Source organism: Podarcis muralis, chromosome 3 (assembly GCF_964188315.1).
Source record: "Podarcis muralis chromosome 3, rPodMur119.hap1.1, whole genome shotgun sequence".
Classification (NCBI taxonomy): Eukaryota; Metazoa; Chordata; class Lepidosauria; order Squamata; family Lacertidae; genus Podarcis; species Podarcis muralis.
The window spans coordinates 15,452,884-15,478,375 of record NC_135657.1 but is presented as its reverse complement, the minus strand read 5'-3'; the positions used below and the strand labels follow the sequence as shown (position 1 = coordinate 15,478,375).

Here is a 25,492-nt window from a genome sequence, read left to right as displayed (position 1 = left end):
GAGGGCCGGGCGGGAGGGGGAGGAGGAGGAGGAGGAGGGGGCGGGGCCTCCCGTCCTGAAGTTTTGAGGAGAGAAGGAGGGAGCGGGCGGCGACTCTCCTCGGCTCCGCGCCAGGCGAGGCTGGGGTTTGGGTCCCGGCCAGCCTTCCTCCGGGCACAGTCTGCCGTCTCCCTTCTCTCCCTGCTGCGTCCCCTCAGTGCGCTCGTCGGAGCTCTGAGAGGCGCCCGCGCCGGTAAGGATGGCGGGTGGGCGCTTCTCCCTTCGGAAAGAGGGACGGGTGTGAGGGAGGGGAGGGTGAGGCAAGTCACTTCCAGAAGCCAGGGAGGCTGGTGCAGCCCCTGTCTCCGGGGGGGGGGGCGGTAATAATGGTGCGATTAGCTCTGGGCTTAACGGTCTCACAGGAACCTCTCCCCCCCCCCAATTTATATGGCTGCTCGGACTTCCAATGGGGTCGGGGCTGGGGGGCTCCTCCTGAAGTTTGGGGTGGTGGGGTGGGGGCTGTGGACCGGGTGGACGTCTGCTCTAAAGCCCTACCCCGAGGGGTAACTATTGGGGGAAATTCGTGGAAGACCCCCCCCCGCTTCTCTCTCCAGGGGGAGAAGGAGGTGGGGGGGGGGGACACACACGACTTCGTTTATTGCCATTGCCAGCAAGGCAGATGCCTCACACGCGTTTTATTCAAATTGCCACAGGCGAACGTTTTGCATTTCACCTCGGTGTTTACATCCCCCCCCCCCCCGCAGAAAAGGATAACGGCAACAACACTTCGCGCATCTGATTCAGTCCGCGAAAGCTTTATGCCACGTTTAGTGCTTTTAAGGCGTCCCCCCCCCCCGAGACGCTCTTTTTGGTTCTGTTGTAATTCTCGGTTCGCTTATCTGGGAGAGCGAGCCCTTTATGGGACATTGTGAAATTTACTTCCAAGTAAAAGTGCACAGGACTTCGGTTGTTCCCTTCCGATTTTAGGGAAGCAGCTCTGTTCCAGCAAGAGTAGTTCTATGCTGGTGGTTTTACAGCATCTCCTTCGTTTCCAAGCGTGCTTGTTAAATTTAAAGTTGCCCCTCGTTTCAGAGTTTGTGTTTGTGCAAGCACACACTTTGGTTGAGCTGGATATACCACATACAATACATACCTTTCCTTGGGGGGGTGGCGGTGAAAAAAACTATTCTTCCCATGAATACTTAATCTCTGTCGCTCCAAAGGGCAAGACCAGAACAAAGGTGTGGAAAGTTCAAGAAAGCAGGTTGTGGCTAAACATTAGAAGAAACTTCCTAACAATAAGAGCTATTCAACACTGGAAAAGACTGCCTTCCTTCACTAGATGTATTTGAGCACACCCATCTGTCAGGGATGCTATTTCTGCATACTGCGCTGCAGTTCCTATACTAAGCAACGGGTTGGATTAGATGACCTCCACAGTCCTTTCTAACTCTATTAATTCCATTTTCTCCATAGCTGTTGGATGCTGCTTTTATTTCAAGCCTTTCTTTGCTGTTTGACATTACAAGTCACCCCATCCTCTGCCCCCCTCATTAACTGGACTGGAACAACTGCCATCGCTTTTTCCTGTTCTTGTAGTGGCTAGAAGCTATTTATATCCTTTTCTTTACCCACCAAAGGTGTGGACAAAGCTGGTTAGTACAGTGGTACCTCGGGTTAAGTACTTAATTTGTTCTGGAGGTCCGTTCTTAACCTGAAACTGTTCTTAACCTGAAGCACCACTTTAGCTAATGGTGACTCCCGCTGCTGCCACGCCGCCGGAGCACGATTTCTCTTCTCATCCTGAAGCAAAGTTCTTAACCTGAAGCACTATTTCTGGGTTAGTGGAGTCTGTAACCTGAAGCGTATGTAACCCAAGATACCACTGTATAGGTTATTTTACCTAGTGTTGTCCTGACAACTAAATAGTTTAAAGAATGTCAAAATGATGGCTCCCCACTCCAGTGCTTTGATTCAGAGGTGAAGAGGAGACTATAATCTGTGTTTGTGTTTGTGATTGTGAGTATTTATTTATCTGCTATAAGCATGCTTTGCAAGCAAGGAAAAAATTAGCCCTGCACTATTCCAGGTGCCTGATTAGGGTGAAATGGCAGTGGCTAAAATGTGTTGGATGACCTTGAGAGTGAAATTGTAGGGATGCACTTCATTTGGAGGGTTATGGTTATTTAAAAGAGCAATGATATAGAAAGTTTGTCCTTTTTCTACACAGTAGAAATACTTGCATTCCAAACACTGCAGCTCTGCAGTGAGTGCTTTTTACCTTTAATAACTTATTTGGGAAAGGTTTGCAAATAGCAATCTTCAAGTATTAAATCTGAGGGGTCACTTTCTTTCTCAAAATCCAAAGATTCAGCCTGTCTTTTCCTTCAGGGCCAAACACTGGCTTTCTTTTAGGCTTCCTTTCTCTGTTATAGGCAATTGTAGTTGCTGTACTTAGTGTGCTGAACCTGCTACTTTGAAAAGGGTAAAAATGTTTGAAGTTGCCATGTGAATACATTGATACAAAAGTACCAGAATTGCTTTGTCCCTAAAGATTTGTAGCCATGTTATCCTGTTGCAGCACTGCTGAAAATTTTAAGGTGCCACAAGACTTTGTTTTCCTCCCTGATAGGTGGCTAATGATTTGAGAATGGTGCAAGTTCCTTATCTTGTATTTTCTCCTTTGTTTTCCTTTAACTAGATGAAGCAAGTGAACAGATGTATTTTGTTTTGGTAGTGGATTATTATTTTTCTCTCGGGGTGGGAGGTGGGGAGTGGGAACAAATAGGGATGGAAAGTGGGATGAAATATATTGGGAAATTAATATTGGAAACAAATGGTCTTTTGGGAGAATCAAAAGGTGAAATGTTTTGGGAGAAGGCTAATTGACAAAGAAATTGTTTTGGCAACCTGGCTTGTGCTTCAGATTCCAACTTTGCTCTGCTCACAGTGTGTTGTCTTGGGCAAGCCACTTGATTTTATCTAGTTCTGTACTCCAGTTTCCAGTAGTGGCTCATCAGATATCTCTGGGAAACTTATAAACATGACATGAGGGCAGCATCCACAACTGGTATTCAGAGGTATACGATTTACATGGAAAATAAGGGTGGAGCAGAATTAAGGGAAAGCATTGTGGGAGTGGCTTGCTAGCATATATGGGACATATAACAGTCCCAATTTTGGAGGTAATAGCTACCCCTGGTTGTGGGATAACACTGCATTCTTTGACTTTTTGCTAGGTGCTAGCTCAGGAAAATGTGTTTTCTCTGTTTCAGTATTTTTGAAAGTGAAACAGTGTGCCTGAGTGCTTGTGTGTGTGTTGGCATGCTTCTGTTTGAGATATTATATATATTAAACTTTGTACAGTAATAACATCTAATACTTATAGCAATCCATAAACACCTTTTATAGGATGGAAGACATGTTAAGAATATGTAGAGCAATTCTCCACCCAAATTGGGATCAACCACATACAAACTTGTCTACATGTTAGCCAATATATTATAGGTTGTCCACAACTGGCACAAGAGTTAAGTGTCTTTAACTAGGGGCATGCCTGATAAAACAGAGGTTCAGGTAGATCAGCTAGTTGCCATTAGCTAACCTGCTTTAAAATGATTAGCACAATCTTCCATCAAAAGAGGCAGAAGGGAGGTTAGAGGTAATATTCCAAAAGTGCAGGGATGTTTGATGCCACCATAGCTAGTAACAAATAAATAATTTTATCTTGTTTTACAGACAAGACTCAGGCCAAGAATCTTGCCTAATTGGCTAATTGCCTAATTGGCTAATTGCCTAACTCTGTGCTTCAAATCCAGATTTGTTCACCACTAGTCTGTGCTGAGTTTATTACATCCTATGCTTACAGTCACCATTTAGGTTTGTTATGTATTGTTGTACAGAAAACTTTGCAAAACAGTGCCAATATAGTCAACCTCAGAGCAAACAACTTTGTGGTAACATTAGTTTCTGATTGCCATGCTACAAATCTTGCGTTTAAATTTTCAGCTGGCGCAGAGCCCCAGAGCTTGCTGTGGTCAACGGGAGTGGAAAATTTTGTCTGAAAAGCCTTCACAGTGGCAGGAGGGAGCATTGGGCTGAACAAAATGCTAAGAAATGGAAAGGTTTTGGAACATCAGCTTTCCACTAACACACTTGAGGGTAGTGGATCACGTGGCTAGGTTTTTTAAATACTTGTTCCTTAATTACAAAATTATTAATTTCTGTTCTGCTGCTTTAGAAAGGATAGGTTTTACGGGAGGCTTACTTGTGTTAGTGGCTGTGATTGAAGTTGTCAGCATTTTCTGTTGCCAACCAGTATTCATGGTGGTTAAAATACAGTCAGAAGGGCTGGGAAGAATGACTGTACTAAATTGCTTGCTGACCAGCATTCCTACTTAGTTGCCAGTTAGCTGTTTTTCAAAGCTAGCTTTAGAACTGGGCTTATACAAACTACTGGTGATTATCCTTATTCCCCCTGTTTTCATTGTTGGTAGGAGCCTTGCCTTCAGCCTATCTGTGGTAAATAAAAGGTCTTGCCAACCCACCATATCTTGGAAGTATACTTTACTAACCAATACTTTGTGTGCAAGGCTGTATGAAGGAGCCAAGAAGTGTTCAGAGATTAACTCTTCCAGTTTCTACCAATATGATTTGCACAAAGGTAGAATTTCCTCATATCAATTTCCTCATATCATTGACACTAAATTGCTATCAACTGATAGCCATCTCAGCTACTCTGATTTAAACTCACTTTAGATTTCAGACAAGCTGACAGCCAAGCTCCTTTATTGTGAAAGGCAGTTGCATTCCAATCATTCTTATTTTTTTGGTCCTATTAGCCAGGGTTGTCTGAACTTTGTACTAAATAAATCAATCACAAGTCTATACAAAGGTAACCCGAACTGTGCACCAAGAAAAATGGAATTATGTTACACTGTTACACAAAGCAAGCTGATGTGCCTATATATTTTAACTTTTGTATACTATGTTCTGCTTCTGAGAATCGTGGGAAGGGGTTGGAAAGCCTTTGGCAAAACTAGTTGCGAATTCCAGTTCCTATTCCAATAGGAAAAGCCTACTTTAAATTGTGCCCCGCCTCCAGTTGTTCGTTCTTTGTGGGAAAGCATAATTATTTTCAGTTTATTTTACAAATTCATAAACTGCTTCACAGCCTGAGGCCATCAAAGTCATGTACAACAGGATATTCAGTATTCTACCTACACAACAAATAACAGCTTCAAGGAGGATGCTTTCTGTATGTGTGAGAAATGATTAATCTACCCACCCTGGACCCTTTCTGAATTGGTGGTTTCTATGGCTGCAACTTTAAAGAAAAGTGGGTGATCTAACTTGCCTGCATTGCATCTTGTTTGGTCTCTGTGATGCTGAATCCTGTGCCCATTTTTAATAATAATAATAATAATAATAATAATAATAATAATAATACACACCTGACTCTGCTGCCCCAGCCACTTTATGTAGTATACGCAAAGAGACATAAGTTTCCATTGATTCTGTATACTTGTGGATTTTCCCTTATACTCAGATGAAACACTCCTTTATCTGAAAAATCATGATGCTGTTAAACTTTTTTTTAAAGCCGCCTAAACTAGACGGCATACAGTATTTGTGAATCTTGAAATGTTTATAACTTGAGGGGTACAAAGTGTGTGAGATGTTTGACCATGATTTTTATTTCACAAAACTTCTAGAAGTGTTTTTCTGCTTTACGTGTTTTGATGGAAAAGAGAGTATTACTCTTTGGTATAAATAGTTGTGGTTAGGGAAGAGGATAAAAATAGCTCATCAGCCATGGTGAGGCATAGCCAGAAGTTGAACTTAAGCAATATTTGGAATGTAAATCAAACTAGCAGGAAATTCCAAGTTAAGACTGGCATTTTGTCCTTACTTAACACACACATATGAACTTCCTGACTTTTCTCGGTTAATAACTCGAGACAGTTGCATTACTTTGAGGTTTTTAAGCAGTTCAAACCTAGCAGATTGGTTTTAAAGGGATGATATCACTTTTGCATGTAGAAGGAACAGGGTTCAGTCCTAAGGATCATCCAGTTTGGATCTTTGTGAGAAACCCTAAAGGAACAGTGTAGGGAGGAATATTAAAGTGTTGTACAGCAGAAATTGTAGGATTGTTGTCTTGATACTCTGTCCTGCTTTAAAAGCAATAAAGTGATAAATTCTTCCCTCTAACTGTTCAGATTGGGAACATGATGCAAACGGGAGTGATCACACCATACAAACACCTGATAAATTTAGCTTTGTGTGTTTTTGGATTATAATCTGCATGCATATTAGTGCTTTACACATACATGGGAGAGTCAGTGATATCTTTCTGCTGCATTTACATAGGTCAACACTTCCGAGAAACTTCGGATTTATGCATGCATCTTTTTGTTTCCTTGAAACATTTTAACTGTCATGTTCAGTGCTTACTATTCAAAGGGTATAATCTTCAAATCTGCATAGGGAAGAGCTGCTTGAATTCAAACTTGATGTTCACTCAAGCTGCCTGTGTGCATGCAGATCTCTCCCCCCCCCGCTGCATTTTACTCAGGTGTACCAGGTCTTGTTTCAGTGCTTTATGCTCTGAATCATAAAGGTAAAGGGACCCCTGACCATTACCTGACCATTGCGGCACTCATCTCACTTTACTGGCCGAGGGAGCCGGCGTACAGCTTCCGGGTCATGTGGCCAGCATGACTAAGCTGCTTCTGGCGAACCAGAGCAGCGCACGGAAATGCCATTTACCTTCCCGCCGGAGCGGTACCTATTTATCTACTTGCACTTTGATGTGCTTTCGAACTGCTAGGTTGGCAGGAGTAGGGACCAAGCAATGGGAGCTCACCCCGCCGCGGGGATTCGAACTGCCAACCTTCTGATCGGCAAGCCCTAGGCTCTGTGGTTTAGACCACATCGCCACCAGCGTCCCTTGCTCTGAATCATATTGGCGATTAAAGATGAGCTTGAGCCCACATGCCTAGCAGCTAGCTCTGAGACCAGACCAGACCAGATTCGATTTGATTTATTATATTTCTATGCCACTTTTCATTCAAATGAATTGAAAAGTGGCTTAGTAACAATAACATAAGAGAACATCCCAAATAAATAATATAAAATAATGAAATCGTCTATAAAACACCATTAACAAAACAACTGAAAAAAAGATAAACAGCACAATTACAATAAAAGTCATAGAATTCATAAAGTACTACAGCATTCATAATTTATAAAACAATATTAACAACATTAACAAAATAGCAGCCAAAAAGTAAATTAAGCACAGTTGAATTCATATACACACACTCCCCATCCCCATGACTCATAATCTTCTATTTTATTCAGTTCATTAAAATACACATACACACAATGCCCATGGCAGCAGCTCCATTCTGAAGGTTCCTAGGGCTGGAGGGTGAGACAAGGCAGATGGGAAAAGCTATTGCCTGATGGCCAGTAGGGCTGAACAATATACTGATAAATTGTTCAATACTGGTTTCTAGACCACATCATGATAACCATTTAAAAACAACCTGGCAATACATCGTGAATCACACCATGTGTGTGTCTGTGCAACATGCCTTTGCCTGGAAGCAGCTGGCAGAAAGCACAGTTTCATGAAGCCACTGCTGATGCTGAATCGCTGACTTCCCTCCCAGATGCCACAAAGTAAAAATAAGACCCATCACATTGCCCTGTGTCATTCAGCCTCTTTCCTCCCTTGCTCTCTTCTCTCTCTGTGTGTGCGTGCCTGACTTACTGCATGTCCAATCTCCATGCTCCTTTGCCCAGCCACAAGCCCAATCTTCATGCTCCCCACCTGCCTGATCTCCATGTTTCTTTGCCCACGGACACGCCTCATCTCCATGCTTCTTTGCACACTGGCACACCTGATCTCCATGCTCCCTTGTCCAGCCGCAAATTGTGCTTTAATATTTAATTATTCTGTGGCAGGCTTGTTCGTGATAAAGAGCTCAGGAATTGGAAGAATTAGAAGCTGCAGCTGTGCTTGTGTTTCTTTAAGACCAGCTCCATTTTTCTCCAGAGCTGTTAACTTCATGGTGAAGCAGAATGCCATTCTAATGCAGCAAGTGAAGAGAAAGCTGTTCATGACTCTTGTGGAACTTAACATTTTTCATGAAATCAGAAGGAACAAAAACTGATACATTTAATTAATATGACAGAGCATGTGTGCAAAACCTTAACATCAGAAAATTAATGCAGGGTTCTGCTTTGATCTGTATTAGTACATCTGCTGTCCATAATACCTAAAGTGCAAACATGTGCAAGATTATTTTTCAGAAGGGCAACAGGAAATGGCTTTTGTAAAACAGGGGAAAAAATCACACATATATTAACAGACAAATAATAGAGGGTTTTTTGTTTTTTGTTTTTTTTTTTGAGTAGGGTGGGTTAGACTGTATGCCTGGCCCACTTCTATTCTTGGAATAGCCAAGCTAACTTCCAGATGAGGTGATGGGCTGTTAAGAGGAAGAAAGTGCCTCAGATGATCCCCTTCATCTCTTCTTCCTGCTGTCCCTGGGCCAGTCCATTTCACCCTCTGTCCTAAACCGCAAATCAGAGTCCTGCCACAAGTTTTTATCTGGGGACACTTTCTTCAGGATCACCTGGCCCAGTCTCCTTAAGTTGGTGGTCAAGAATTCCCCTATCTGCTTACTTTCAACATCTCTCAAACGCTTCATGGACCCAAACAAAGGCAGTTAAGCCTCCCAGTGGCTCTTGCCACCCCCCCCCAATCCCACAGCACCCTGGGTGATGCTGGCAAAGTAATAAGTGATAACTGTAATTCTGTTGACAGGCATCGCAATAGACACCACAGAGAAGGATTTCATTTGGAAAAAGTCTCTATCTTATTGTGTTTATTGGTTGGAGCATTAAATACTTGGCAACTCGCAAAAACTAGAATTCCAAAAAGGAATTCAAACCATTTGTTCTTGAGCATTACACTAAAATAATTGGGTCTACACTATATTGTATATAATCCTGAAGCCCTTTACTAAACAAATGTTTTATATTACCTCCATGCTGCTTTAGTATATTGCATTTTGTAAAAATAAATAAAAATGTTTTGGGAATAATTGCCTTTATAACCCTGATGAAGAGGGACCAAATTAAGTGTTGTCTCAAAACTGCGTTAGCAGAGGAAACAGAATTGTAATTACGAATGAGTTCCTGATTGAAGCATATGATTAAGAAATTAAGGCTACTTGGGCTTTTCATATAATATCAGTGTGGGTGTATGCACGCACTTACCAGTAAATTCAGATTGTGCAATGAAAGTTCATTTGGCAGTCTTGCAAAACAAATCTATTCCCCTGCCATGGCCTTTTTGTGATAAGGAAAATGCACTGAAAAGTGTGTGATAAAGATTTCTTGACTCAGCATCGTCTAACCTCCCCACAAATAAATTGGAATGAATGCTCAGTGAATAGCTGTCATTGTCTAAGCTCTCTGCAAACTTTATGCAAACAATACAATAATGAATCCTCTACTGTATAAGCAAGCTGCTTGGAAGTGTCCGCAGACACTAGGATACAAATATCGAACACAAATATGCTTTCTTTGTGTGCCTATCAAAATAGGCCCTTGCCTTGTATCCTTTGCTTTTTGTAGCTACTGATAATACAAGCTTGTCAATATTGGCAATCTGGGGTAGAGAAAATGCCTTTCTTTTTTTGTCCCTACCTTGCATTATTGTAAATTACTGCAAATAAAGTAGAAATATATTTCATATCCATATTTGTATAAGGTGAGTCCCCACAATTTATTTGGCTATTCAGAATTGGTCTCTCCCTTTTGGATTTGTCATCTTTGCCATTCACTAGGCTCCAAGGTATAAGATGTCTAGGGCTGATGAAAATATCTATTATGCTCATTTAAAACCAGTTTCACTATTCTAGCCAATCACAATTTCAAGGATTCCTTGAAGGCTTGAAACTGGTCTAAGTTTGTCATGGGGATATGTTCTTAGAAAGATAGTATGCATTTTCTTACACATTCCATTTTCTCTTTTTAAACAGATGATTTGCAAGTGAGACTTCAGCTGTGTATCTCCAACTTGTTCCAACAAGATGTTTACAACAAATCCTGCAAATTGGGTTACATTTGAAGATGAACCCCTATTCCATTCTCCTCAGAAAGCAGGGGGAAGTCATAGTGCCTGCAAAGCAAACGGGCTTAAACTCAATCTGCCTAAAATGCCTGATTCCTTGAGCCAATCTCCATCTTCCAGCAATACTCCTCTCTCCTCTCCTGTAGTTGACTATTACTTTAGCCCTGGACCTCCTAGCAATTCTCCACTATGTACACCCACTAAAGAATATTCTGTCAGCCCTTTATTTTCAAAACCTGGAATTCAGCACCTTTATCCTATTCCAGAGTTGTCACCCAACATTAATATTCTGCCAGTGGGTGGGACAGCTTCTCAAAAACTGACTGGTACCTCTCAGGCTCAGCATCACTCAGAATGTTCAGTCTCAGAGCCATTAGATGGTGCAAATGCCACTCATCAGGAAAGCGCAAAGAAATCAGAAGATTCCCTGGAATCACAAACATTCTTCCAATACATTCAGAATGACTGTGCTTTTGCTAGTCCATTTTGGTCAGAAGATTCACCAGATACATCCATCAATGTGCACAAAAAGGATGCAAACCTTGAAAAGGATAGTGGCTCTTCCAGTGAAAAGGACAGTTTCCCTGATCAGAAAAGTCTCAATCAGGGATCATTCCACTATATTTGTGAGAGGCTTGAGCACTTGCAAACTGATACTTCAGATAATGAAAGGACTCTGACAGCCATGCCATACATGTATACAGGAGATGGTTTTTCTTCGTTTCTTCCACACAGCCTCTTCAGCAGCCAAAGAAAAGATGGCTGGCCTTTCATGTTGAGGATTCCTGAAAAGAAGAATATGATGTCATCAAGGCAGTGGGGGCCTATATACCTTAAGGTCTTACCTGGAGGAATCCTACAAATGTATTATGAAAAGGGCCTTGAGAAACCTTTCAAAGAATTTCAGCTGCAGCCATTTTGTAAACTTTCAGAACCCAAGCTAGAGAACTGCAGTATCTCTGGGAAAATCCATACTGTGAAAATTGAGCATGTGTCTTATGTGGAGAGAAAGAAGTATCATCCCAAAGCTGAAGTGGTTCATGAACCAGAGATAGAACAGATGCTAAAGCTGGGAACGACTGATTACAATGACTTCACTGACTTCCTGGTGATAGTGGAGGAAGAGTTAATGAAGCTTCCTGTTATTTCAAAACCAAAAAAACACTACGAAGAACAGGAAATGATCCTGGAGATAGTGGACAACTTTACAGGGAGGATCACTAAAGCAGAAGGGAAGCTAGTTGAAAGTGCTGTCATCACCCATATTTATTGCTTGAGTTTTGTGAATGGAAACTCTGAGTGCTTTTTGACGCTGAATGATCTGGAGCTTCAGAGGAAAGATGAGCACTACTTTGAAAAGGATGCGAAAAAATGGATTGAAATCATTGACTATCACTTCCATCAATGTGTGAAAAAACAAGAATTTGAGCAATCAAGGATAATTAAATTTACACCTACAGAAGGCTGTAGGTTAGAACTGATGCGTTTCAGGACATGGTATAATGGAGCTGATCTTCCATTTTCTGTCAAGGCCATGGTGGTAGTACAAGGAGCTTATGTTGAACTGCAAGCTTTCATAAACATGTCCTCTTCTGCTCTGACTTCAGTGCATTCAAATTCCATGAAACCCTGTGAAAGTATTATGGTACACTTTCCTATTCCCTCACAGTGGATTAAAACTCTTTGGACCATGAACCTCCAAAGACAGAAGTCTCTGAAAGCAAAAATGAACAGAAGAACATGTCTTGGCTCTTTAACTGAGATTGAATCTGATCCTGTAATACAGGTCTCAATTGGAACAGCCAAATATGAAAGTGCCTATAGAGCTATTGTGTGGAAGATTGACAGACTTCCAGATAAAAACTCAAGTAAATATTTGTTTTATATAAAGATTTTTTCTAAAAATGGTATAAAGCTGTGCTGAAAGGGAATTGCATTTTCTCATAGTGGGTTAACAATATGACGACTCCAGAGATTTTACTGGCCAATTGATTAAAATGTATGGCATGAAGGCTGCAGATGGTGAATTGTGCTATTGAGCTGGGAAAAAGAAAGACACACTTGATATAGCACACATTCCTGTGCTTTAGAAATCTGAATATTTTAACCACACCAACCTAACAAAGCAGCTCTGATAGATGCTTGATTCAAGCCAAGTGATAATTAGGCCTGCTTTTCACATTCCGTGTAAGAAGTCTTGGCACCTTCATATTTGAAAGTGTTTATTTTGTTTCATTCATATTCTGGGATTTTGCTTTATTAGATCCAGGAATCAAACTCCCTCTCCCTAGGTGGCTACAATTAACTTCTGTAAATTCACTGCATGTACTACAATGTATATTGGAAAAGGAAGTGTGTAGGGGTAAGAATTTATAAATTTTTCTGGAACTGGTGTCTTTCCATCTTGGACATCCATATAAATTTGATATCACCTTTCCAGGTATGAAGTGCACCCCTGCATCTTCAAAAGTATGCAAAAAGTAAAAATAAAAAAAGAATTTCATGTTAGATTGCAGGAAGAAATTCTGTTGTCCTTGGAAATGGCAATGCATAGAGGCCATTCTACGACTGATCTTTTGCATTACTTTGAAGGTGATATAAGAATATAATTTACTTATTGTCCACAGACAACAAATTTAAAAAGTTACAGAATGTAAAATATGTATGATCATTAAAAGCAAAAATAAGAAAGTAATAATAGCTTGTCTAATTGCTGTTTTTAGAAATATTGCAACTTACTGAGAAATTTAAAAATAGAGACCTCCATAAAATGATAAGAAGGAGATACACATGGAAACATCCAACAGACTTTTTTACTTTCATGTTGCATACTCATTTGTGTGTACTGCACACAAAAAATAGCATATGTTTAAAAAAATGTATTCTGTGAGCTGTGTTGCATTATGTTGCTAAGTAAAAGCATAATCATGCAGCAAAGTTCAACACATGGCAGTGAAACCCCACACCTCATTTTGTAGTATGAATTCTTCCAGTACAGTGGTACCTTGGTTGTCAAACTTAATCTGTTGCAGGAGTCCATTCGACTCCCGGAACCATTCAAAAGCCAAGGCCCGGCTTCTGATTGGCTGCAGGAGCTTCCTGCACTCAATCGGAAGCTGCGCAAGCCGCGTCGGACGTTCGGCTTCCAAAAAATGTTCGCAAACCGGAACACTCATTTCTGAGTTTGTGGCGTTCGGGAGCTGATTTGTTCAGAAGCCAAGCCGTTTGACAACCAAGGTACCACTGTAAATGAATTGGAATAATTAGTTCTGTTGGCATGTCTTATTCTTCCATGTTGTTCCTTTAGAAAGCTCAGACCAGAGACAAACACTGCTTAAGTATGCCTAATCAGTGTTTGTCTCTGGTCTGAGCTTTCTAAAGGAACAACATGGTAGAATAAGCGATATATTTATGCAAAATAGAACTTTTTGTGGTATTTCTGGTTCTGAATTTTGGAAATATGTGGTCTGGAGTGCAGATTGTAAAGAATATTTTTCACTCTATCTACTGACATAGCCTCTATCAACCAAAAGAGAGCAGTATTGTAACAGTTAGATGACTGTACTGCCAGCCTTTTCTTGAGATTCTTGGGTTCTGTTAAGTCCATTGCAGCTGACATACTAGATCTACTTTGGAAAGAAATATCCTCTAGTGCTATGCTGGTGGACTAGCTAATGCATTCAGTCCATGTTAGTGCTGGAATATCCACAGTGACAAGAGACGGCCTCCAGTTACACTTCTGTTCTACTAATATTTCATTATATAAATATCTAGTGTAGCACAAGCACTCAAGCTTTTTATCATGGCCAAGTATGCTATAACCTTTCCCCCAGTGATAGGGGAAGTGATCTAATATAATACAGGATATAATCCTGTATATGCCTGCTCAGCAGTAAATTCTGCATTTCAGTCTTAGTTGAAATTGAAGGTGTGGAGCAGTTTGAGATTATATATGGTCCTGCTGGTTTGTGTTTTCAACATACAAAAATAACTTTTAAAATGATGTAGCTTTAGTAATAATTTAAAATACTCTTCTATAATTATGATTTAAAAAATACTGCTATGAAGGCCTGTTCATATGACAGTCAGGTCCTTGGCTATGGGAAAAGCCTGAATAGAATGGCTCCATTTGGTTGCCAGCCAGCCAGTCATTGAGAGTCATTAGGGAGTTGGCTGTCACATTCTTCAGTAACATAATAATAGAGTGCAGCCCTATATGTTGTATATTGCAGTAGGCAAGCCTTTCAGGGTATAAAGGTATAAATAATAGTAACTTGAGTTTGCATCAAAATAAAGGAACTGAAACCGTCAGGTGAAAGGTACATTGGCTATTGTAACAATCTGATTTCAGGAGTACACCGGGGTATATGATTTAAACACACTTTGTATGTGGTGGCACATACATACATACATACATACATACATACATACATACATACTTGCTAGCTCTCTGGAGGAAAGAAACATTATGCATGAAGTATCAGACACTTAGTGTCCTTTGGTGATTAGGATGATTCATCTCTTCCAGGAATGTATGTAGGTATATTTGTGCATTTTAAAAATGCTGGGGATGAGACAGATGAAAATATCATAACTTTAAAACAACTCTTTAACTAATACAAGGACTAAGTTTCCCTTTGTCACTGTAGTGGGGTAGATTTTACAATTGCATAAGAGCAAAGTTAAGTGAAAGTGTTACTTGGAAGAGTTGCTAGCGATAGATAAATAATGGATTTCCCCTGCATTGGAAAAGATTTTAAATTTGAAACAATTGTAATCAATTATGAAAGTAAAGTCTGCTTATTGTTTAATCTAAAGGTCAAACATAATGCCCAACGAGGGAAATAAGATAAGGCCTTGCATGTTTCCAGACTACAGTATAGCATAGATAGCAAGACATTTGCAATTTCTGAGAGGCCACAGCCAACATTGCTATGCTGTTGTCGTGTCATAGCCCTCTTCAAATGTTTAGCTTACACAATTAATGTATGTGTTTATGGAGACATGGAGTCTTTTGGCATCTTCCTATGTGACACATTTTCCCCAATTTGACAAAAGGAAAATTGAGTCTGCAAGCAAGGTCTTCAAGTCCCTGGGTTCAGTCTGGAATCTATAGTAATGAAAATGAGTGAGATCCAATGTTGTGTGAATGGGTGTTCATCCAGAATGCATAAAGTTTCCACTACCAAAACAAATACAGCTTTGCATGAGGAAAAGAATGACAGCTTGCTAATAGCTTTCTAAAGCAAGGTCATTGTTGATAGGATGTAAATATGGCAGAAATGTGACTTTAACTCAAAACTATGAGAGAAATGTGACTTCAAATCCAAATTGAAACAATGATCCCTTAACCACAATCTTTCTTAATAATTTTTAAATATAATCACATGGGGTCTAGTTCCTAGATTATTTTCACATTGGATTTTCCAATAACTGCTGGTAATATGTCTGCCTTGTTCCAGGAAATGCGTTCTTGGCAGCATGGCCTCACTGCTCTTCTTTTCAAGTTTATAGTAAATTGTTAAAGGATTTGATATGGGACGCGGGTGGCGCTGTGGGTAAAAGCCTCATCGCCTAGGACTTGCCGATCGAAAGGTCGGCGGTTCGAATCCCCGCGGCGGGGTGCGCTCCCGTCGCTCAGTCCCAGCGCCTGCCAACCTAGCAGTTCGAAAGCACCCCCGGGTGCAAGTAGCTAAATAGGGACCGCTTAGTAGCGGGAAGGTAAACAGCGTTTCCGTGTGCTGCGCTGGCTCGCCAGATGCAGCTTGTCACGCTGGCCACGTGACCCGGAAGTGTCTCTGGACAGCGCTGGCCCCCGGCCTCTTGAGTGAGATGGGCGCACAACCCTAGAGTCTGTCAAGACTGGCCCGTACGGGCAGGGGTACCTTTACCTTTACCTTAAAGGATTTGATATAATAGAGAACATAAGCAAACAAAATTAAGAATAAAAATCCCACCTGTGGTCTAATACATGCTGTGAGTGGTCAATGTGGAATGCCAAATTGAGCTCTTGTTTATTTTATGGGATTTCTAGTTGGTTGGTTTCCATATCAGTTATGATTATTAGGTAACAATTCATGGAACTCCAACGGTTGCCTGAACAGTTGGACACTCTGCTTACATAACATTACCTGGCATTTATAGGGACAATTTCCTAAATGTTATTTCCCTATATTCCCCTCCTTTTTATTGTGCTGTTGCATTTCCCTCCTATTGCAAATAAAAAGATCTGAGGCTGGGAGAGTGTCTTTGAAGTGGGAACAGTGAACTACTGTATAAAGTAGTAATAAGATTGTGAAGTGAAAAATAGGGCTGTTGCCTCCTTAAAGTTTTAGTTGATTGACCCTATGCATTACAGTACTAGAATAATTAAGTATGCATACATTAGCATTTTGAGTAAGAAACATTTTTCTGCATACTTTTTGTTTTTTTAGATGGCATATGTATGAATTTCAACATTTTAAGTCAGTCCCTACTGTGTAAGAGAGGAGAGGGAATACTACTTCTAAGTTGGCGCCTGCCTCCTGCTGTTTTTGTATTAGAAATCTTTCCTTTTCTGCCTGATTAGAAAAGATGCCCTGATTACTTGGCTAAATGTACATTCCTAATCAAGTGCTGGATAAATATAAATAGTGTTTAAAAATTGGGTGAAACATTGTATGCAGATGCCTCCATTAAAACCTCCTTGGGTGATGTTTGTGGGAGAGGATGCAGAGACAGGAAGAGAGAGGCTAACTCCTCCCCACACTTGCCACAAGACTCTTATGCTAGATTGCTTCTACTTTGCTTTTTATTTCAAAAAGGATCAGTTTAGGTTGAAGTACACATGTTTGTGTGTACTATATCCTTCACTGAAGATAAAATTCCCAGTTTACTTCCTCTTTCTGATACCCAAGACATACTTCACTGCATATTTTAACATACCCATTATGGAATTTTAATGATTATCCATATACTTAAGATGCATTCTAAAGTAAATTCCATCAGATTCAGTTGAATCATGAGCATCTTCACTGAATCTCTGCTAGAGGCTTATTGTAGAAGCACTTCTTGTTTGATGATGTCAAATCCTGTATCTTTAATTTTAAGCCTCAGATCCTCAGGCATCCTGGCCAACGTTTTCATACATTGGCAAAGCTTTGTGATGACTAAAACCTCTTGGTGGTTTAAACAGCTCTCAGTGAAGTTTTTTGGGTTGCTCTTAGATGAACAAAGTTTGCACATTAATGGAGTACAATTAAGATTTACGCACTTGGCAGAGGAAAAAAAAGTGGAAAGAGGGCGGGTGTCCAGGGAAAAAAGATTTTGGCAATCCCACCCACCATTGAACCCAATATGTTTTGACGTGATTTTGGCTTTAGGCGTGATTTCCAGAACATAACCCTCGCATAAGTTGCGGACTTAGTGTAATTGCCTTAATTCTTTTCTTGCTTGCTTCTGCAGGGAGCTTTTTGCTATAGAGGCATTCACAAAATAAATAGAATCTGTGTGATTTAATAACTGTAGTTTACTAAATAGTTGCCACTGAGAAAGGTGATGCCTTAAGGCTAGTCATACTCAGAGTAGACCCATTCAAATTAATATCTTTGGCTAAATTAGCTTCCTTAATTTAAATGGGTCTATGCAACCTATAAAGTATAACTGTTCTGTGCCTGAACCGGAGCTTCTGTTTCTTTATCAACCATATTGACAAGGAATATTGACAACCATATTGTTAAACCATATTGGTACATTGGTGTACAAGTGACTACGCTCCGACAGTAACTTGCAGATGGGAAAATTAAGGGGCAAAAGCCCATCTGGACTATGTGTTAGAATGAAGGTGTTTGGTGGGGATTACTGCTGATGGAGTATACTTGAAATGGTGAATAATCTCATGTAATATAGAGCTGTTTGTGATGGTGAATTATAAAAGTGTTTCTAGCCTTCCAAGATACAAAGAGCAGCTTTGAATGGGAGCAAATGCTCCTTTTTTAAAACCAGGCATTGGTGGTGCTTGTGACCTGCTGAGCTACTTTCCTCTTTCATTGGGTTGCTCTACTTAATCACAGCTTAGCAAAAACCTCCAGTAACTTGATTGTTCTCTCAGCTACTTGTCTTGGCTAAAATTCCTGTGACATTCCCTCCATCCTTTTCTCAAGGTCCAGATCATCCGCACAGTTTGTCTTACAAGCTAGAACTTGGATCGGATCAGGAAATCCCCTCTGATTGGTATCCCTTTGCCACAGTGCAGTTTGTTGTGCCTGATGCATGCGCTTCCGGAACTGAAGTTAAATCATTGGGCATCGAGAGTGACATCCAACCCCAGAAACATGTGATACGTAAAGCATGTTACAACTGCCAGGTAATCTTCTTGTCCTCTTGTTTTGTTTTTTAGCCTGATGGAGCATCAAGGCAACAAAGCAAGTCAGGCAGCTATGCAAGGAAAAGCTTGGTATCACCCATTTATTTATTAAAGCATCAGCTAAAATGGTCATGAAGGCACAATAAAGGCATTCTGGGCCACGAGCTAACTGTCAGTAGGGTATATCTTGTAAAAACCTATAGCTCAAGAACTGAATCCTAGAGACGCTAAGCCTGTAGGAACTTAAGTTTTCAGTTCTACTGTAGCATGGCAGCTTTGAGGGGCTGCAGTCAAATGCAAAGATAAACCTATTTTGGGACAGGGGGGTAAGGAAGCTGAAATATAGTTTCACACCGTACAGACTTAGCTAGTGAAAAAGCAGTTTAAAACTGAAACGTGTAGGGTTAGCTTTCAACTCAAACTCAGAGTAGGATTCTGTTTACTGAAGATTGATACTTGCACTGCAGAAAATTGATACATGTTTTACCTATTATGTTGTTAGTTTTTAAATTTCTGCTTCAGTATTGATTGTTTTATATTTATAGCATTGTAACCTAGGGTCCTAGGACAGAGGGTAGGATGTAAGTTTAATCAATATTTTTATAATAGTATTTACTTTCCCTCTTGTTCTTATATTTTGTTTTCTACTTGGGGTATGTATCTGATGAGGTAGATTTTGATAAACCTCATGCACTCTGCAACTTTTAATTTGCAACAAAGTGCTGCAGGATTTCTTGTGTTCTTATGCTATAAACAAACATGGCTTCTACACTAGCAGGTGATTGCTGGTTACACAAGTCCTGGTTCATTATTGTCATCTAATTTTTAATAGGATTAGAATGCTAGCTATTGGCTCACTGGGTATAGTGTCAAGAGCTTCAGTAATGTTACTGCTTTGTAAAAAGAATACAACCTTTTCGCTTTCATATTACAGGTTGAAATTGAGAAGAAATGGATAAGGCTTGATGGCGAAGATTCCAATAAATGTGGCAGTTGTCAAATGCAGTAGTGAGGAATCAAACTGAAGAGTCTGGTGTGCTGCTAGGACTGTGGGGGAAAGTGCTTTATATATTGCCTCCAAATGAGTTTGCAAGGCCGTGGACTTCAGCATATTCTCTGCAGTCTGTCATGTTGAAAGACCAGATACCATTGGAAGTTTGTGCTCCTAACTTTTAGCTTACTGACCAATGTTATCCTTTAAAAAGCTAAAGCACACAAAGTCAATTCACAGTATTTTGAAAATTAGTGGCACTTGATATGAACTCTTGTAAGGCAGTTGGTTATGAAGCATTTAGACTTAACATCGAATATATATTTTGCCGTGGTCCAGAAAGGTAAATTATAAATTTCAAACTAAGTTATGTATTACAGCAAGCCTGCAACTTATGTGGGGGTTATATTCCGGGGATTGCACTTAAAGCCAAAATTGTGTACAGTCCAAACACATGGGGTTCAGTGTCGGGTGGGATTGCCAAAGTCATTTTTTATAGAATCATGGAGTTGGAAGGGACCCCAAGGATCATCTAGTCCAACCTCCTGCAGTGCAGGAATAAGCAGCTGTCCCATACAGGGATCAAACCTGCCTCATTGGCGTTATCAGCACCATGCTCTAACCAACTGAGCTGTCCAGGCTGATTCCTGGAACTCTACCTTTCCACTCCCTTTTTATTTATTTTTTATTTTTTGCCATGAACACATAACTGAATGTAAACAAGTTAAACATGCATAAGTTGTGGATATACTGTATATATATTTGTAGGTACTTTGTGAATGTAATCATATGTCTTGCTCTTCCCAGTATTGGTAAATACATGTAATGCAAGCCTAAAGTACAGTGGTGCCTCGCAAGACGAAATTAATCCGTTCCGCGAGTCTCTTCGTCTTGCGGTTTTTTCGTCTTGCGAAGCACGGCTATTAGCGGCTTAGCGGCTATTAACGGCTTAGCGGCTTAGCGGCTATTAATGGCTTAGCGGCTATTAACGGCTTAGCGGCTTAGCGGCTATTAATGGCTTAGCAGCTTAGCGGCTATTAACGACTTAGCAGCTTAGCGGCTATTAACGGCTTAGCGGCTATTAACGGCTTAGCGGCTATTAACGGCTTAGCGGCTATTAACGGCTTAGCGGCTATTAGCGGCTTTAAGAAAAAGGAAACAAACTCGCAAGAACTCGCAAGACGTTTCGTCTTGCGAAGCAAGCCCATAGGGAAATTCGTCTTGCGGAACGACTCAAAAAACGGAAAACCCTTTCATCTAGCGAGTTTTTCGTCTTGCGAGGCATTCGTCTTGCGGGGCACCACTGTATATTGAAAAGGGGTGTCATTTGGCAGAGCAGATAAGAGTTTCAGTGGCTCATAAATGTGATCTTTTTGGATGATTCCACTATATTATTCCTGTACAGAGGAATATATGTATGGAAAATGTTACTTTTGAATCCCAAATCTACACTGGCTTTTCAGAATAGTTCCTGTCAGGAATTTAATTCATTGCTTTCAGCATTTCTTTGAAATCTATTGCATACATTCTTCCACACAGGAAGACATACCATGTTTCAAATAGCTAATAAGTGCTGCTCTTTCAGCCTCTCCTGTTTGAATCTGTAAATGGAAGTTTTTTCCTTTCGTTCTTTGGAAGGGGACTCTGCCTGGGCTCATGGGGGGGGAAAGGCATTGTGGGTAATAAAAATTCTTGACCTGAAAGGATGAGGCAAAGTTTTCATTTCAGGATCTTGGACAGAACAGAGTTATTTTTAACACATTGCCAACTATTATGAATTATTTTGGATCTCCAACAGGAACAGATGTCAGATCTGGAACAAAAGCATGTCCTGAATTGCTAGTCAAAGAAGCTATATGATCCAGGAGACTCCAGAAGAACGTGGAAAGGGAGATGTTCCTTTGCGTTGCCAGCTGAGCTAGAGTTTGCTTAAGGGGTGTGCCACAGAAGGCTTCTAAGTCTGAAGGAAAGATGAAACTGTAAATGCTTTGACAACCACCTTAACCTTTTAGATGCTGACTTTTAAGCTTGTAGGACAGTTCTAATTGTCCCCTTATGGGAGACATCATCTTTGTCCTTTCCTTTTTGAGGCCTTTCTTGTATACTCTAGAAGCCAGAGAAGTGTCTGTCTCTGTTTTAATCTGTATTGATGGATTTCTGCTTTATTGCGATTGCTCTAGATGATATATTTGCTGTGTGTAAGTCTTTTTGGAATAAAGCTGTAATAGCATACTTCATCTCACTTTAATATTTTGTCCCTGCTGCAGATATTAAATATGGACCTTAACACTTCAGCTAATTCGCCCCAAAGGGAAAATGATTTAGAATAAATTGAGTTTTATTAATCTGGGAAAACATAGTTTATATTATAATTCCAGTTCAATGGAAGTGGATATTAAGTTACAGTCTCAATTCTCTATGTAGCTTTGTCCCAACAGTTAATTTTGAAGATACAACAGCTTCTCTAATCTCATTTTACTGGTAAATTGTCTTGAAATGTCAAAAGAGCCTTTAGGTGATAATAGCTCTGGTATATGCTGTTTGTTAGATGGATGGATGGGTTTTTTTTTGGTCTCAGAGGAGGAAAAATGTTGGTTCTTTAGGTCATATTGAGGCTCAAATGCTAGCCAATTTACCTTTCACATTTAGTCTGTCATTTTCAAGCTCATCTGATAGCTCAAACCCCATTTATTCTAACAGGATTCAGTTGTACTCTGGTATAGAAAAACATAACCCTTTCCAGATTTTTAAGGGTGGCAAATGCATTTTGGAAAAGGGAAATGGATCTTGTCTCCAGCGCAGCATTCCAGAGGTCGAACTCTTCATTTTAAATCATTGGCTGAAGAGAACTGTGCACACCATCACTTGTGAAGGGTGGTGCAACTGTGTTGCTTTGCATACTTGTTGGTTGGTGAGGCAGCGCGTACCTCCGCTTACTTAAGTGGATAGTTCAGTTTCTGTGTGGATCAGTGTGCTTTAAAGCAGGCTGTACTCATTTTTGCTATTTGTTTGCCCTTGAAAAGATGGTGTAAATCTATGTTTGATTATTGCCTATGTTTACAAGCCACAAAAGAATACACCTATTGTTGTTGTTTAGTTGTTTAGTCATGTCCGACTCTTCATGACCCCATGGACCAGAGCACGCCAGGCACTTCTGTCTTCCACTGCCTCCCGCAGTTTGGTCAAACTCATGCTGGTAGCTTCAAGAACACTATCCAACCATCTCGTCCTCTGTTGTCCCCTTCTCCTTGTGCCCTCCATCTTTCCCAACATCAGGGTCTTTTCCAGGGAGTCTTCTCTTCACATGAGGTGGCCAAAGTATTGGAGTCTCAGCTTCAGGATCTGTCCTTCCAGTGAGCACTCAGGGCTAATTTCCTTAAGAATGGATAGGTTTGATCTTCTTAATGCACCTATTAGTATCCTCCAAACTGAGAACTTTGGGTGGAATTCAACTCCATACTAAGGTGGTCATTCCATCAGCGCAAGCATTTCTACTTACCAGGTAGAATGATCTCCCCTCTTTTCTCCCCACACACTGCTCTGGGGGTTCTCCTGACCCCCTGAGCAGATTTGAGGAAGGCATGAGGAGGGGAGGGGAGGGCAAAGTCCCATTGTGCTGGTCCAGGGGCGAGGTTACCGTGGGGCGAGGTCCAGGACCTGAGTTGAGGGTCGGCAGACAGTCCTCCTCGGGCGAAGCGGGGTCCACAGCGAGAAGCCGGGCAAGGACAGGAACTCTGGGGGAACAGGACTGGATGCTGGCCGAAACAGCTCTTCAACGGCGTTGCTCCCGCAACCTGGGACCGGGCTGACTGGCCTTTATCTTCTGTGAGGCCAGGGGCGGTCCCGGCCCCCAGGAGACCCGCTTCTCCTGGCCTTAAGGAGAGCACTCCTCCTGGGAGAAACCAGTTCCCTTCGCCTCTCTGCCCTTCGCCTCTGCAGTTCAGGAGAGGCTGAAGGGTTACTGGACCCAGGGGGAGACTCACCTGTAGGCACTGAGTCCTCAACCACCTCCAGAGCCGGAGTGGATTCACCTGGTGCCTGCTCCTGAGGATCTGGCACAGGTGCAGGCGCTTCAGAATCAAGGCCCTGCCCCAGTTCAGCCGGCCCTGGAGGCGGGGACTCCTGTGCAGGCTGGGATTCCTCCGGTTCAGCCTCTGAATCGGTTTCCCAGGCCATCACACCCATTGTGCTGATGGGACTCGTTGCACTTGCTTCTGCTAGTAGCAACTATCCTTCAGCTATCCTTAACCTAGTCAGGTCCAGGTGTACTTCAGAGCACAGTGTCCAGTTTTGAACACTAAAATATCAGAATTAGGTGGATGATAAGTTTATGGGTTATGTGGAAGTGTGAAAACACAAAACGCTACATTGATAAGAATTCAGCCATGACCATGCTGTTCCTAGAAACACTTCTCTTGAGAAAGTTGCACTGGGTCTTAACACTTTGATAGCCACAATAAAGCAAATTCATTTGATTGCAGGGTGAACTTAAATCCAAGCAAATGTGCATCTTTAAAATACTTTTGGCGAGTCAGGCCAGACAGCAGCCGATGTCGGATTTTGGTTTAAATTTCTTCTTCAACCTAACTCTAAGGAACAAATGCTAGTGAGAGAATTTTGCTTCTTAGTATCAAGAAACAACTAAACTAGAGTTCTGAATATTCTATGCCTTAAAAATATATGGAAGTCTCCTGTTGTGCTCAGAAGGTTTAGTTTCACATACTGCTGACTAAGCCCATCCCCAACATGCATAGTGGTCTCCCGCTTGTGTCTGCAACCCTGAGTCCTCCAATTAAGCCAGGAGTGGGAGTGGGGAACCTTGCTCAGACCGCATGTCAAAGGAGAGTAGGCTCAGAAGCCAAACTGGGTAGAGCAGTGAACTTAAATGTACTTTTGTAGGCTAATATCTGCTCACCCTCTCTATGAAGCTGCTGGGAGAGATCATCAGGGGATTTGGGCTGGGTATTCACCAGTATGCAGATGATACCCAGCTCTACCTCTCTCTTAAATCAGAACCAGTGAAGGCGGTGAAGGTCTTGTGTGAGTGCCTGGAGGCAGTTGGAGGATGGATGGCAGCTAACAGATTGAGGTTGAATCCTGACAAGACAGAAGTACTGTTTTGGGGGAACGGGGCGGGTGGGTGTGGGGGACTCCCTGGTCCTGAATGGGGCAACTGTGTCCTTGAAGGACCAGGTGCGCATCCTGGGAGTCATTTTGGACTCACAGCTGTCCATGGAGGTGCAGGTCAATTCTATGTCCAGGGCAGTTGTCTACCAGCTCCATCTGGTACACAAGCTGAGACCCTACCTGCCCGCACACTGTCTTGCCAGAGTGGTGAATGCTCTGGTTTTCTCCCGCTTGGACTACTGCAATGCGCTCTACGTTGTGATACCTTAAAAGGTGAACTGGAAACTGCAACTAATCCAGAATGCGGCAGCTAGACTGATGACTGGGAGTGGCCACCGAGACCATATAACACTGGTCTTGAAAGACCTACATTGGCTCCCAGTACATTTCTGAGCACAATTTCAAGTGTTGGTGCTGACCTTTAAAGCCCTAAACGACCTCGGCCCAGTATACCTAAAGGAGTGTCTCCACCCCCATTGTTCTGCCCAGACACTGAGGTCCAACTCTGAGGGCCTTCTGGCAGTTCCCTCCCTGCAAGAAGTCAGGTTACAGGGAAGCAGGCCCAGTATACCTGAAGGAGCGTCTCCACCCCCATCGTTCTGCCCAGACACTGAGGTCCAACTCTGAGGGCCTTCTGGCAGTTCCCTCCCTGCAAGAAGTCAGGTTACAGGGAAGCAGGAAGAGGGCCTTCTTGGAAGTGGCGCCCGCCCTGTGGAACGCCCTTCCACCAGATGTCAAGGAAATAAACAACTATCCGACTTTTAGAAGACATTTGAAGGTAGCCCTGTTTAGAGAAGTTTTTAATGTTTGAAGCTTTATTCTGTTTTTTAATGTTCTGTTGAAAGCTGCCCAGAGTGGCCGCAGAAGAAATAATTTATCATCATCATCATCATAATCA

General features: G+C 41.6%; 1 protein-coding gene across 2 annotated transcripts; it reads left to right on the top strand.

The window, feature by feature from the left end:
* Window positions 1-47: 47 nt before the first annotated feature.
* STON1 (stonin 1) lies at window positions 48-21,699 on the top strand. 2 transcript variants are annotated; one of them, XR_003706098.2, is made up of 5 exons: window positions 48-232; window positions 10,041-12,000; window positions 18,274-18,476; window positions 19,411-19,810; window positions 21,266-21,699. XR_003706098.2 is itself a non-coding variant. In XM_028725026.2 (4 exons), exons 2-4 carry the CDS (start codon window positions 10,092-10,094, stop codon window positions 19,483-19,485), a joined length of 2,187 nt encoding a protein of 728 aa, XP_028580859.2. In that variant the 5' UTR covers window positions 48-232; window positions 10,041-10,091; the 3' UTR covers window positions 19,486-21,699. The 2 variants fall into 2 exon arrangements, 1 of the variants encoding a protein (XP_028580859.2); XM_028725026.2 differs by having other exon boundaries at window positions 19,411-21,699.
* The last annotated feature ends 3,793 nt before the right edge of the window (window positions 21,700-25,492 follow it).